The sequence below is a fragment of the Panthera uncia genome (assembly GCF_023721935.1).
Source record: "Panthera uncia isolate 11264 chromosome B2 unlocalized genomic scaffold, Puncia_PCG_1.0 HiC_scaffold_25, whole genome shotgun sequence".
Taxonomy (NCBI): domain Eukaryota; kingdom Metazoa; phylum Chordata; class Mammalia; order Carnivora; family Felidae; genus Panthera; species Panthera uncia.
In genome coordinates, this window is record NW_026057581.1 from 3,694,171 (window position 1) to 3,709,850 (window position 15,680).

General features: G+C 47.1%; 1 protein-coding gene across 2 annotated transcripts in view; it reads right to left on the reverse strand.

The window, feature by feature from the left end:
* The window catches only part of CARMIL1 (capping protein regulator and myosin 1 linker 1), a 310,173-nt gene that overhangs the window by 37,578 nt on the left and 256,915 nt on the right, over positions 1 to 15,680 (reverse strand). For both annotated transcript variants that reach the window (XM_049654691.1, XM_049654692.1), the window contains 2 exons: positions 3,988 to 4,054; positions 3,569 to 3,765 (listed from right to left, as the gene is read on the reverse strand). In XM_049654691.1, coding sequence (XP_049510648.1) covers positions 3,569 to 3,765; positions 3,988 to 4,054 — 264 coding nt within the window. The remainder of the gene's footprint in view (positions 1 to 3,568; positions 3,766 to 3,987; positions 4,055 to 15,680) is intronic.

Here is a 15,680-nt window from a genome sequence, read left to right on the forward strand (position 1 = left end):
AGTAATCCAAGTTTGGCCCTGCAGAAACGGACACGTTGGCATTTAACTTAGCCTTGTGGGCTATCAGAGTGCATATGTGGCCTTTGTCCTGGTTCCTGACACGGAGTTTCCAAAATCCTTGCCATCTCCTGAGTGACAGAGCTAATGGGGGCATCTTTTGATACTTAGAGCAAGCCCTTTCCAACCGTTTCTGAGTTTACGATAAAAAGCTTGGGGGCCCCTAGGCAGCTTCAGGATAAGGGCTGGTTGTCAGAGAAACCAGCCACATAACAGGACAGCTGGAACTTCCAGCCCGATCCCTGACCCCGGGGAGGGATGAGGGCCTGGTGACGGAGCTGGTCACCAACGACCAACGATTTCATCGTGCCCAAGCCTACTTAACGGAACCTCCACGAACACCCCCAGGTGATGAGGTTGGCAGAGCCCCCGGGACACACGGAGGTGTGTGTGTGGGTGACCTGCCCAGAGAGGGGCTTCTCTCACCTCAGCCTACACATCTCACCCCTGTGGCTGTCCTTGAGCTGCGTCCTTTACGATCAACTGGTAGTAGTCAGTAAAGTGTCTTCTTGAATTCTTCTAGCAAATTATCATACCTGGGGAGCAGCGTGTGGAACCCTCTCTAGAATTTACAGTCAGCTGCTCAGAAGTACAGATGACATGCTGGGACTGGTGTCTCAGGTGGGGGTGCCCCTGAGCCCCTAACCTGTGGGGTCCAGCTTAACTCCAGGTAATGCCAGAGCTGAACTGTAGGATACTCGGTGTCCAGAGTCGAAGAATTAGTTGGGGAAGGGGGTGCCGGGTGGGGGAGCCCACACATTTGGTGTCAGAAATGCTAAAAGTAAAAAGAAAAGGAAAGCCACACCTTGGTTCTGAGCATTCTGATACTTAGGAAGGCTCGTAGGGGCATCCGAGGTCAAGGGCAAGCGCTAGAAAGTTAAAACAGACTTAGGACAGACGGAGTCTCCTCGGTCCCAGCAAAAGCAAACCAAGCAGCAACAGAAGTGACCGTCGCTATGGAACGCTAGTGAGGAAGACAAACCGTCAGCCCCTCATCCTCACGTCTCAGCCTCGAGACACGGAAGATACTTTGAAAACCGCAAACGCTGTGGCATCCGAGGTTCGTCCAGTTTCGCTGAGAGCCCAAAGGGAAGCGAGCCGCGCCAGTTTCTCACCTGCCAGACCTCTGGGAAGAAGCCAGATGGCCTCGGAGCCACGGCCACGGCCCTCCGCTTCAGGACACAGCCCGGGTCCCGGCAGGGCTCCCAGGATGGGGCAGCCTGAGCCCACGCGGCCCGGCCCCGCCGTGGCCGAAGCTAAACCCTCCGCGGCGTATGCCTGGCGCGTCCCTGCACGAGGACCCTATCTCAGCCGTCTTCCCTCCCCTTCTTGGTTTTTAAATACGTCCACAATATTCTCTTTCTGTGGGTCACTGACTTCATCAAGGAAACGCTTCCGCCGCAATTTTGCATACAAGTTACGCTGCTAATGACTCTCTATGCAGAGAGAGCCACAGAGGGGCTGTTTATTCAGTGACCACCTCGAATCCAGAGTGGGGGAGGTCATCTTTTCCCCTATCTAAAAAAGCCTCATTTAAAAAAAGTTCGGGGCGCCTGGGTGGTTCAGTCGGTTAAGCGTCGGACTTCGACTCAGGTCATGACCTCACGGTTCATGGGTTCGAGCCCCGCGTCGGGCTCCATGCTGACAGCTCAGAGCCTGTGGAGCCTGCTTCAGATTCTGTGTCTCCCTCTCTCTCTGCCCTCCCCCACTTACACTCTGTCTCCCTCTCAAAGATAAACAAACACTTAAGAAATTAAAAAAAAAAAATAAGATTTATAAAAGTGTATTCTTCTAAGAATATGTAACAGTGGACTAAAAAGTTAAAGTCAAGTAAATCAGAAAACAAAGCACTAAAGCTGTTTCCTTGTTTTTTTTGGAAACCATGTCATGCTTTTCAGATTCAAATGAGAAATTAACCAACACAACAAGCCTGAGCAGGGTTGAATAAATGATTGACCACGCACATAATTATTGTGACCTTTACCCATCTACGCCTCCAGTCATCCACAAGGCATCCTCTAAGTACCGCTGACCCTCCACCCTATTCTGAAACCATACTCACCACTGAGCATAAATCCAAGGGTAATAAACTACCTGCCTTCCTACATGAGGCTTAGAGACAAGGAGGAGAGAGTGCTTCGAAAAGACTATGACAAGAGCTATAAAGGCAGCTATAACAGTTATGAACAGCAGGCACTGGAAGAGCCATGGCCTCCATGGCAGGTTGTTCAGGCGGGGCACTGTGCACATCCGGTCTGTGAGAATGGCCTCCCCTGGAGTCCTCCAAGCACAGCCTTATGGGAGCACAGACGTAGAGACCGAGAGGGCTTCCTGGCACACTGAGGCAAGTGGAGATCTGAAAGATGAGTGGTTGTCAGCCCAGGAGGTGTGTGGGGCAGGGAGGGGAAGTGACGAGGAAAAGGCTACAGCTCTGGAGGACTGAGACACTGGGTGGGAAGCAGCAAAGGCAGGGATGACAAGGAGGAAGGTAGAGGAGGTCTGGGTTGGGACCGGGACCTGGGGTCTCATGAGGATCATATCCTGACTCGTCACCTGTGATGCGCCATGGCGGTCAGGGATGTGAGTGGAAGGCAGGTTCACAGGGAGAGACGTGCCCAGTTTTCAACGGCCTGAGCCCGAGGTGCTCTGGGACGCTGATGTTGAGGAGGCAGGTGACTATTTGACTCTAGAGCAGACAGGGCAGCGTCAGCCATGGACTGTAACCCCGGGTTCTGCCCACACGGCCCAGGCAGCAAGTAACACAGTCCAAGGCGTCACCGGAATGGGGAGGGGGGTTGAAAAGGAAGCCCGTGGCGACACCAAGCCCACGGGAAGTGGTTTCGGGAAGGATGCAGTTTTCTTTGTCAAGTAACCACTGAGACCCGGCGGAAGGGGATTAGGTCAGCGGAGACAGGGCGGCCGCAGAGGCGGGTGGGGACACGGCAGAGATTCCGGGGGACCGCAGGGGAAGGGAGATGGGGACAGAGACCCCGGGGCCAACCTTGGAAAGGACAGGGGAGACGTGCGCCCGGGAGGGGCACGGGGTAAGCTACGTGAAGGCCGCGCGGCACAAACCGTCCCACCCTGTCCCGCAGGGGACACGGGGTGTGGTCTCCGCGCTGCCCCGGGAACCCCGCTTCGCCACCCCGGGCTGGGCAGGTAAGCGGGGAGGAGGCAGGCGCGGCCGGGGGGGGGGGGGGGGGGGGGGGGGGCCCCCCGCGCGGCTGCCCCCCCCCTGTTCTCCGGCGCCTCCTCCCCCCCCCCCGTCCACATCAGACGTCGCAGGCTGCTGGACGGAGCCCACTGGGCTCCCGCACGGGACCGCGACTTTTCTAAGGATTTCTTGCAAGGGCCACTCCGCTCCGAGGCCCTGGGCGCTCGACCGCATGATCTTTTCCCCAACCGCCGAGCACCCGGCGGAGACACGGGCTTGGAGGTCGTGCGGGGGGTCCGTCCCCCGCGCTCCCCCTGGGTCGGGAGGGGTGGGGGGTGGGGGGCCCGGTCCACCTACCGCCGCCTGGGTGGGCTGCTGCTTCTTATTCCGCTTCGGCCTTAACTTGGTGAAGTGTTCCAGCTTCTTCCCTTCTTCAGAAGGCAGCTCGGAGATGAGCCCCGAGCTCCGCTTCTCCTGCCGGGCGGGCGGGAGGGGCGGGTCTTCGATGTGGATGGGCACCTCCTCCAGAGCTTTGTCGAGGTCAAACTCCATCTCTGAAACGAAGCAGAGCCCCGGCCCAAGCTGAGTGCCTCCGGATGGGCTGCGGAATTCCTAAAGGTCACGTCAGGCCCCTCACCCAATCGCACACGCACGCGTTCACAAACCACACGACTGCCCTTCTGAGCGCTGGCTCCCACAGAGCATCCCCGGGAAACGGCCCCGAAGCGGCCCGAGGTCCCCGCTGAGGGTGTGTCACGGACACAGAAATAACTCACCGAAGGCCCTGGAAACAGGCCGCAGCATCCGGCTATGGATACTCTTCCGTTTGGATTTGGGCGTCATCTAGCAACGAAATAAAGGAAGCCCTTAGGCGTCCACGCAAAACTCGCCTTCCAAACTTCAGTTAACGGTTCAGGAGGGGCGGGGCTGAGGGAGCATCTGGGATCAAATGTTTAAACTCAGTATCTGTTTCGCCTCTTTCCAGGATGGCTGGTCACATCTGATGGCCTCCCTGCGGAGACCCAGCCCCCACGTTTCCAAAGGGTGACGATGTTCTCGACTCGTACGGCCCCTTCTGCCTCCTCCCCCTTCCCCGCCCCCAGCTTTCATCGCTTACACTGTATTTACATGGCAGAAAGGAACAGTGAATGATACAGAATGTAATTCCCAGCTGCACCTGACGATACTAAAATGGATATAAAGGGGCGCCTGGGTGGCTCAGTCGGTTAAGCATCCGACTTCGGCTCAGATCATGATCTCACGGTCCGTGAGTTCGAGCCCCGCGTCGGGCTCTGTGCTGACAGCTCAGAGCCTGGAGCCTATTTCAGATTCTATGTCTTCCTCTCTCTCTGACCCTCCCCCGTTCATGCTGTCTCTCCCTGTCTCAAAAATAAATAAACATTAAAAAAAAATGGATATAAAAAATACGATTAAAGGATGGTAAAACATCAGCCGCTACAAGCGGACAGTGCAATTATTCACTGCTCGTGACCACGGTCGCAACTCTTGTCACCGGACTCTTTGTCACCTCGGTATTTCAAGTAACTGTCCCATCTCCCACTTCTGCCACCAAGATTCTGACCCTTAGATTATGGGCAAAGACTAACTAGGAAACGGTTGCCATAGTTTCCAAGTCTGTATCTGCTGTCGCTTCTCGTTGAGTCTTTCAAATATGGGACCAACACCCGAACCGCCAGAACTTAAGCCTTGGTGCCGACTGCTGATTACATAAAGCCAAGCCCAAGGAAGGTGCTAGCTTCTCCCTCAACAGGACCACAGTGAAAGTAAGAGGAGGCCTCTGTCATCCCCTCTCAAATCTGAAGGAAGAAACTGACTCACAGAGATGACAAAGGCCACCATTCAAAGTGTCATTAGGAACAGCACCAGGGACAGATCCTCACGAGGCTGGCCCAGCATACCTTATAACCACACCCTTCGCCATCGCTATACCGATGAATGGATGTGAGGGACGTTTTAATCGGTTTGATCCTGGAGACCAGCCTTTGTGTGAAGTAAGAGATAACAGAACTTACTTTGTAGTCTTTTTAATAGGCCGTCATCTAAGGCTCTCCCCAAAAACAGCCACAAGGGTGAGAAACTCTCTTTGGTTCAAAGAATGAACCGGCTCATATTGACCTCTGAAACAAACAACTTCACAGTTCTAACAATTTTATGCCGGCTTTAATAACAATATCCTTCTGCCAGTATTTATTATTGGGAGAGAAGAGATGAGCAATTATATTCAAAGCCAGACGGGTCGCCCTGAAATACACTGGGAAAACTTGCCAATTTGGTTCTTTCTAGGTCAAAGGCAGACAGTCTCAGGAATATCTACCTGTAAAGCAAGCGTCAATCCGAGGCAGCTGGAAAGGGAGCCAGCTTCCGGGTTGCTCTCCCCCGAAACTGACCTTGACCTCGCGGTTGACTGAAGCAGAGAGCGGCCTGACTGGTCTATTCATAAGGGAAACCTCTAAGAATAAATAATCCTCAGGGGAACCCAACTACCAAAATATCTGCTATGTTTCACGAAAAATGTCTTTAGTACTCCCTCCACTTTGCATACAACCGTGACAGGTAAAGGGATCGAGCAGCAGCTTGGGACTAATTTCCAGCCAATTCATTTGGACAGCCACAAATAAAATGCTTGGAATGGCGATGTCGTCCAACGTTTTTTTCCTGCGACTCTTGATTTTACAGAAAAAATGTTCATGGGCAAAAAGAATCTGGCTCAAGTCTCCCTCTTTAACCTTTAGAACAGATACCAAATGTGTGTAACACATACGACCATGATGACATTTCAAGTATATTACAATTCTGAATAGCTGAAAAGGAATGACCACAGAGCTATATGTAAAAGAATACAGATGATCTATAACATTTATACATAATATAAAAGACAGGTAGAGAGAGACCCATTTACACACTGACGCCTACCTGTAAATCGGTCATTCAGCTCGAGCTAACTATACAGACACTGAGGAGTTCATACGGCAACCATCCGGGTTCTCCATAGCTGCCATCCACCAAATGGGACCTACTTTTCTCTTCTTGGTTTGACTTTCTAATGCCTCAAAGCTTTCCTTCATCTCACATGCTCTTTACAGCTGCATTTCAAACGCAACTCTTTCACTCTATGTGACACATCTGTGAAGTCTGCCACGTTCACGTGGGGACGAGGGGCTTTTGCGACAATAGTCAGGGCTCGAAATCAGGCGAGTTTCGACCGCTGGTGTTGAGAAAGCAACCCAATTTTAAACACTGAGACACTGCTGACGAATGAACTGTTTCATGATTTCTTTCTCGTGGTTTACGTATAACGACGAAGAGGGAAAAAAGAAACAGCGGATTTTATGTCTCTCTTATTTTTCGTTCTTTTCTTTAGAATTTTTTCTTCATTAACAGTTTTATAGAAAAAGAAAACTCTTTAGTAGCTCAGTCCTATGATCCCACTACATACACATCGTGAGCAAGAGGGAACATAAGAATGAGCTATGCTTAGGCACCCAAGGATACATTTAAGAACAAATATTCTATGTTTTTCCAGAAATCTGGTCTATATGCTCCCTTAGTCTTCCCCTTCTCACACCTGCTGGTTAGAGGACTTGTACCCTAGAAAAGAGATCTAGCTTTACCTTGTCTTTAGAACTGTTAACGCTCCTGTATCCAAATGACAAGGGTTAATTTTCTCGGACTGTTTGGCCTTCGTTTCCTGCCCTGGACATTTGTCGATGCGTAAATATTTGCTGGGAGGAGAAATCACGAAGTGCCTCTCAGATGAAAGGGGGGGGGGGTGTCAGCAACAGAAGAAAGGGAGATATACTGACCAAATGGACTCTTCATAAAGCAACTCGTGGCCAGCACTGTCTACTATTTAAGCCTAGATGAAATTACTTTATCTTTAAAGATGCATTTGGCGAGTCGTAAGTACTTTTCACTATTCACATACTCAGGAAACATGAGGCACAGGGTGTTGAAGTCTTTAAAACGTAACTTTAGAAGGAGAGCCCTAAACACAAGACTCCTTCCACATCCTGACATCCCAAACCATCACTAAACGCCCACCTTGGCAGACAGTGTGAACGAAACCATGGCCACTATTCCTATTCTACAGGAATCTAAAGGGAGCACAGTGTTACCGCTCCGAAATCTTACTCCTTTGATCCAGTTCCTATGATGGAATTCAAACTCCTCTCATGTAGCCCAAGGGGTATGTCAATTTTACCACCAGTTAAGGACTAAGGTTGGAGCCTGACAAACACAGCCAGTTTTTCCTGCTAAACTCACTCTTAACCTATACTTCCTAGACACACTGATTTTTTTCTAAAATGAGAGTTCCATTGTTTCTCTCACCACAAAAATAGGATGGAGAAGCTTCCTTGTTCGTTTTACCGAGTTTGTGCAAAGGATAAACAACAACATTCTCATGTCAAGCTCGAGAATGCCTAATTTCTTTTCCCCGAGGTTAAAACAAACAAGGAACAAAATAAAACCCGGTTGGTTAGGGGCACCTGGGTGGCTCAGTCGGTTGAGCATCTGACTTTGGCTCAGGTCATGATCTCACAGTTCGTGAGTTCTATAGAGCCCCGTGTTTGGCTCTGTGCTGACAGCTCAGAGCCTGGAGCCTGCTTTGGATTCTGTGTCTCCCTCGCTCTCTCTACCCCTCTTTGCTCATGCTCTCTCTCTCTCTCTCACAAAAAAAACATTAAGAAAATTACATTTAAAAAAAAACGGTTGGTTAAAAAAAAAGTCGGGAAACAGATTAGGAAAATTCTCCTAATCCAAGAAGGAAATCATGATGCCAAATTTCTACAACCCTGGGAAACAAGAATCAGGAAAAAAAAAAAACAAAACAAAAAACCCAAAACAAAACCTGGACGTTTAAGGAACCATGTCTTTTTTTTTTTTTTCAACAGGAATGGAAAAGGCCGTTTTCCCCTCTTGAAAGTTGGTGCCCTCTTCATCAACACTCTGCTTGCTTTCAGGCACAGCCAGGATACTTTAAATTCATCGCCTGTTTTCTAGCTGAAGCACCTTGTAAAATGCAATCTTGCCTCTAAATTGCTGCCTGTTTCATGCAGGATCCGCAGCCGGGGGACGACACTCGGTCTCCTGGGAGACCAGCCAGGCAGCACAAGCAGATGGAACACGAGACTGTAAACGAGCCCAGCCAGAAACTGCAGAGCCACCCAAATACTTACACTTGTACAGCAGAGAGTCTCCATGCAGCACAAAGGAAGGAAAAAAATATGAATGGGAGAGAGATAAAGCATTACATGAACAGCACTACAAGAAAAGGGGAGGGAGAGACACGGCTCACAGACAGACAGAAAAGCTCCATCAAAAGCCTTCATAGCAAAGGAAAAAGGCAAGAAGGAGGCCAAGGTATAATTGGCGGAAGGCATCCAACCCAGCTCTTTATAAGCAGAAGCACAATCGTAGCTCGAAAACGGCGGGAACTCCTAGAGATGTCACCTCTTTTGTTAGGTGCGTGCAGAATGCCATCTATAAACCGCAGAAGGTCCTGGCCTCATTGGGGGAATGGAGACGTCACCAGCTCCAAAGGCACGTGGCGGACACAACACTGGATGGACACTGGAAAGCCCCATGCAGGTTTTGGTTCTTGGGCCAAAAGGCGACTCCCAGCAATAAAATGGGGACAGCGTATCTCCAGGCACGTATAGGCATCCCTTCCGGGAGCTTTTACGTCATTCTGTACTTTGGGATGAAGTAGCTTTGAATCCATTCTCTCTCCCCATCAGTCACCAAATCTTTTCAGGAAAAGAGCTGATGCCAGATTCTAGAACAGTTACCTACCCACAGTGTTACCAATGTTGATGATACCTTATGGCTTATATTTCACACTAAATCTCTGATTAAATAATTTTTTTTAAACCTCATAGATCATCAACAGTTATTAGGTCATCTTAATACTCTGAAAATTCATAATAGTTTTTTAAAACATAACAACAAAAAAAGTTCAGTCGTAGAAGGTCAGGCTTTGTGAAAGCAAAGTTTTGGAGGGTTGGGGAGGGGGGAGGGGGAGGTCCTTTCCAAATTTCTTGAAAACACATCCTGAGGCAGCCTACCTAATCCATTTTCTAGCAAGTTTTCTAGCATTTTCTAGCATTTTCTTTCAAGTTCCTTATTTTTTGTGTGCCAATTTTTCTCAATACACAACAGGATAAAGTAATGGGGGTGGCTCAATTTGAGAACGTAGGTAGTCTGGGTCTGTTCAGAAAAAAGCTGACACATCAGTCAAAGGCATTCCCCATCACCATCACCACCATCACCGCCACCACCATCATCATCATCATCGTATATCTGCTTATCAGAAAGGCTGCCATCAGCAACGTGCCAAAAATTCTCAGTCTCCAGACTAATTTCATACTTTATTAGGTAATTTTCTTCAAATAGATCTCATTTGAGGACTCATTAAATTAGATTGAAAACAGCCTTGCAGAATGAAAGGCAAAAAAGTAAAAATACATTTTCAAATATTCTGGAATTGCCTGAAATAACGACTCTGGTCCCCCGCAGCCCCCCTCCCCCGCCTTTAACACACATCCCTTCGAAAGCTTCCTTAAAGAGATAACTAGGGATACATACAGAAGTGAGTTACAGCCGAGGGTTACGTCTCATGAATAATTTTAGACTTCCCTTCTTTTCGTGAAGGGTTAATTCAACAAGACAAGTGCGCTGCCCCAATTATCCACCTGAAGATCATTAGAAGTGAAGGTGAGGAAACTTTCGATTGGTTCAACCCCTAAAACGACAGGCAGGCCAAAAAAACCTTCCTATCACGAGGGAAACATGCAACAGACAACTCAATTTTTCAGTGGAACAAAGACCATCAGTTCATTCCTCTACTCCCCCTGCACACTTTTTGGAACTTGGCTAACTATATTGACTCAACATCTCCCATTACGACAAGAGAAGGTCCAGCGAGTGAAAATGGGTCATCCTCCCTCGAAAGTATGCTCACACCCAAGGCTTCGGTATCCAAGAACTGAGCTCAAATCCTGAGTCTGCCGCTTAGGGGGTTGTGGAGGTTGGCCAATGTTTCTGTAACGTCAGACTAGTCTTCCAGTTTGTAAAACAACCTGCTGTATTAAATAAGACAAAGCGAATATATGAAACGCTCAGCACAGAGCGCGACACGTAGTGCCATTCCGTGGCCTCACAGTGCTTCTATAACTCGTAGCGATTAGAGACATTAGAAATACTATCACTTTTCCATTTTCCTATGCCCACGACGAAGATTGGGGGTGGTGAGGACACACGCGTAGGTAACAGACTTCTGCCGAGCTGGGAACAATCTAAAAGTCTATCAAGCAGGGACACTGATGACGAAAATGAATATAGTTAAAATGAGGGAATAGCAGCTAAAAGGGGAAAAAAGCAAGAAGCATGAACAAGTCTCAAAAGATGGTATCGAAGGAAAGATGCGAGTTTCAGGAAGATACTTACGGCCTGATGCCATTTATGTAAGTCGTAAACCATAAAATAAAACCGTATGTTGCTTGTGGGTACATGGATGTTTGAACATACAAAATAAACAGGAAGCGTCCAAACTCAGGACAGTGGTGCCTCTGACGAAGGCGGGAGGAGGGAGAGACTGTCGGTAGGGGTCAAATGCGGCTACAACTTTATCGGGGACGTTTTTATATCACTTAAAATGCAACAAAGGTTTCCTGAGCACCCACTGTGTACCAGGCACTCTTAAGAAAGGATGGGCAGAGCAGTAAATAAGGAATCGGTCTCCAGGCTCCCAGAGTTTATATGCTGGTGTCAAAAAACTACACTGGCAAAAGGAAGGTGCTAATGTGTTCAAAGCTATCTGTTCAGGTTGTTGGGGACGTGAGGGTTTGGCATTTTGGGGGGTACTTTTCTGCAATTTCTTAGGAGTTCTTCAAAAAGCTGATTTAGGAACATATCAAAAGTCACTGATCACTTGGTGTTTATGGATTATCTGAACTTATTTGGCAGACGCCCTAACAGAGGCTCGTCTGGGTGGCCAGATACAACCACCGTGGCCACCTCCTACAGGGACAATGACAAAGGGACCGAGCCCATCATAATACTTTGAAGGCGGGAACTGATCTACTATGACACATGTCTAGAAACTTGAAAGATTCTTAAAACAGCTCGAGTTGTTTTGCACGTGCGAGTGTTTTAATAAGCGTTATGACTGCTCTACCGGGTTTCGATTTCTGCGATCTCGACGTTCAGGAGCCCCCAAAAGCCACATTAAAACAAAAACTTGCCACCACGTCTACCTTCTTCATTTTCTTTTACCATGAAACTCACACATGAGGGATTAAAAAAAAATTAACATGAGCCTTGATGGGATTTACTCTATTTATAAAAAAATACACAAATGTTTCTGGCAGTCATTTTAGTATTTCCTCCAAACGGCAGCACAGAGATGGGGACTTGATGCTCAGGAACTGGCCTGAAGAAAACAAACCATTTAGTTAGAAAAATAAGGAAATGAGGGGGTTTACGTCCAAGCACAGCAATTCAGGCCCATCTGTCCAAAGACCGCAGAGGGGACTTTGGCCGCCACCTTGTCAGCCCCCAACACGTCTACAAGGATTTCAACTACAGAAAGTCACGTGGTCAAGTATATTTATTTCTTAAAAGAAGTTTAGACCAGGAACAGGAGGGGCTCCGGCAGAAATAAACCCTGTTTACAAGTTAAATCTGGCTCATGTTTCTTTCTGGTGTCCCCTCCCCACCCTGTGTCCCCAGCATCCCCAGGGGAGACAAGGTGAACATCTTCGGATGGAAAGGATAAGCCGGGATCCGTTTTTGTTCACCTCTAGAGAACGTGACACACAGTGGGCATTCAGTAACTATTTGGTCAATGAATGACGGAACTGAACCCCTGCGTGAACCCAGTACCCCTCCCCTACAACTTAAGATTTTTACAGACTAGGTGCAAAGACGAGAGAGAAGGAAGTAATCTATTATAAAGAAGAGTCTTGAAATTTGATAATCTTTCATGAAAAAATTTCCTGCCTGAATACCTTCTCCTACGTAACCACACATGACGGTCACACCTACCAGCAATTCCATAGTGTCCCATGTATGCACGATGGCCCATATGCAGATTTCCCCAGTCACCCCCCACCTGCCTGGGGCGCCCCTGCCCTGCTGGATGCAGTATCTAGGGAAGAACTCACCACGATGTGTGCTTAGGTCTCCTCAGTGTGTCTTCGTACCCCGTCCTCCTCTCCCTGCCGCCAATCCCGCCTTTCTTACCCATGATTCTCTCTCGAGGAATTCAGGCCAATTGTTTCACAGACTTCCCCACATCCTCCACTTGCCTGAAGGCTTCCTGGGAAACTGATTACGGTCGGCCACTTCCAGCCTGAATGCCACATGGGTGATGTGGTGAACTAATGGCTCAACCACTGCTGGTGGCACCCAGGTCAGCTCGTTCTGCTCTTTGTCACCTAAATTTGGCCACTTCGTGAGGAGAGGACCTCCCAACCTCTCCGTTAAAAGGGTACCTTTGTCCTGGGTGATTAATAAGTCTATGGGGTGATACTTTTGTTTCATGTGGATGACCCCATTTTCAAACCACCATCAACAATCCTTAACTGACTGACTGAACACAGCGAGGACTCCGAAACTGTACTTTCCTACTGCCATCATCATTCCTACGTTTGCAAGGTGCCGTTTCCCTGCAAAGACCAACTATTCCTTTAAAAAGTCCTTTGTATCCTCCCCTTTCATTTTCTTAGTACTACTGCAGACTTGTGCATGTTTGAAAATTAATTCTATGTGTCATAAGCTAGGACTCTCAGTATTCTTTTTGGTGCTCGGGGTGTTCCAAGGGGGGCCATTTCAATCTGGATTTTGTAGCCTTGGAAATGATCCCATTGGATTTGGAGCCGGTCTTTGCTTTGTGATACAAGATACCCTAGGCTCACCTTGTGCTTTTTGGTGTATTTTTAAAGCGGATATGGGTAATCCCTGTTTAATGAACAAGGTTACAAAAATTAAATATTTTCTACCAGATTTTCAGCTGAGTCAATGGCCAAGGGGAGACAAACTTTAGTCATTCTTAGATGACTTATGCCCCCAAATATCTAAATAAATAGTAGTCTCGCATTTGTGGTTTAAAAAGTAATTTTTATGCATTTCCATTTTTAAGAGGTTGAGATGGTGTAGATCTCAATGAGAAAAAAAGAGATGCTTAAACCTTTCTATACTGATGGTTTAGACAGTAACAGTGTTTAAACTCTAGGGAGAGCGGGGGTATATGAGCCATAGTCCTGAGAGATCTGTAATAAATCTGTGTGCAAAGGGGGAAACAATATGCAGGGATTTAGTGAGGCGCTATTTCCTAGTGAACACAACATTAAATCCAGCCATCGACACCACACTTACTAACTTTGATATCCAGAGTCTCATTTCATATTAAAGTTAAAATGGCATCACGGTGTTAAAAGCATTCAGGGAGCAGCACTGGTGAGAGGCTATTGTGAAAATCACAGTACAGGACTCTTTATACGTTTACATGGTTTGTTTCCTTGTTTTCAAGACCTGCACAGTTGTTCTTTTTGTTTTGTTTTATTTGTGTGTGTGTGTGTGTGTGTGTGTGTGTTTTGATGTGAGAAAATTAAAAATCCTTATCTTCCTAACTTGGTCGTGATTTCTCCAGGAAACGGTCAATGGCTCACTTTTCATTCATTCTAACTCATCCTGCAACTGATGCCAAGGTGAAGTTTCATATTTGAATGTTTTCTTTAAAAAACAGCTAATAATTTAATACCTTTTTGTTAAGAGCCATCCAAAGAATGCAAGCACTTGGTACTAATTTCAAGCAAGTACCTGACCCTAAGAGCTGGTGTCAGTGCGGCTGGGCCAAGAAGCACGATGCTTATTCACACAAGCACCCACTACGTGCCCCTTGTAGCATTATTATAAAAAAGAAGAGTACTTTATTGCACTATTAAGCACAATGTTATTCTAATCGTCATGAAAAGTTGAGTAACATGTTAACTTTTTTAACTGTAAAAGAATGAATAAATAATGAGGGAAAACCCCACCAAGTATTACACTTGAGAGAGCTAATTAAGTCTGGATCTTTGGAAAATCCATGTAAAAATGGAAGGTAAGAAGGACGTGGTCAGGGGATTTGAATACTCGCCTTTGGAATGGACATTATGGTTCAGTGACATCAAAATGAATAATTAAAATTGGCCTTGGGGCGCCTGGGTGGCTCGGTTGGTTAAGCGTCCGACTTCAGCTCAGGTCATGATCTCGCGGTCCGTGAGTTTGAGCCCCGCATTGGGCTCTGTGCTGACCGCTCAGAGCCTGGAGCCTGTTTCGGATTCTGTGTCTCCCTCTCTCTCTGACCCTCCCCCATTCATGCTCTGTCTCTCTCTGTCTCAAAAATAAATAAACGTTAAAATTTTTTTTTTAATTGGCCAAAAAAGCTGAATGTAACACATCTACTCTGTCCACAGAATATTAACTCTACGAAGATGACAAAAATCAACAGTTAATACCACCACCATCCCCACCACCAGAAACCACATTAAATTCTGTAACAATTTACTGGTTAAAAAAACTTGAGTCAAGTCAGCTTCAGGGGTGCTAATTCAAAGGAATCGGTGATGGTTGGAGGGCCTGGTGCCTTAGGATTCTAGCTGGAGGCCTGCAGTGATCCATCAGCAATCAGGAGATCTGGTTCTTACTGGATCTCGTGGATCTCCAAGCTCTTCTAAGACTGAGTCTTAAAACTCCTTGTCCTAACTCTTCAAACCTCAAGCAGAACTTCAAGTAAAGATGGCTTACCAGCAAACTCTGTAAAAACCTGACCTAGCTCAGAAACCAAGGTCTTTGTCATGTTCAACTCTGTTTGATTAACCTCCCTTCTGAATGGATTCTACAGTGAGATTCTCGAAAGAGAATGGATTCTCAAGACCTCTCTCTCTCTAAATTACAGATCGATTCGTTTGGTAGTTATCGGCTTGCAACTTTTGATCACCATTATTAACACACTCTGCTTCCTCTATGAGGAAATCTGTCAGAAGGCAATACTGTTTGCCACTTGGGATTTTTTATTGGCTTTGCCTGCATTTTAAAAGTGAATTGAGCATTTGCAACGCAAACTATGGTGAACGGTTAGATAAACTGTCTATCAAACACACATCTTATATGCTGCTCGTGCTGTATTATAAACAAAGATGACTGGCTTTCGAAAGCACACGGGTACAGTCTATGCCTGTTGTCCTGACTTAATATTAACTGTAAAGCAAACCTACATGAATGCCTTTCATTAACATTCTCCAACATTTAAGGGTTCAGTATCAAATAACTGCATACAGGTGGCCAATTTATTCAGTTTACCTGGGGAGCAGAGGCCACCTAGTATACGACTAGAAGCATCTCTGAGGTTTTGCTATGGCCATGAGAGAGGATGCTCTCAAGCCTTTTCTCAGAAAGACCTTTG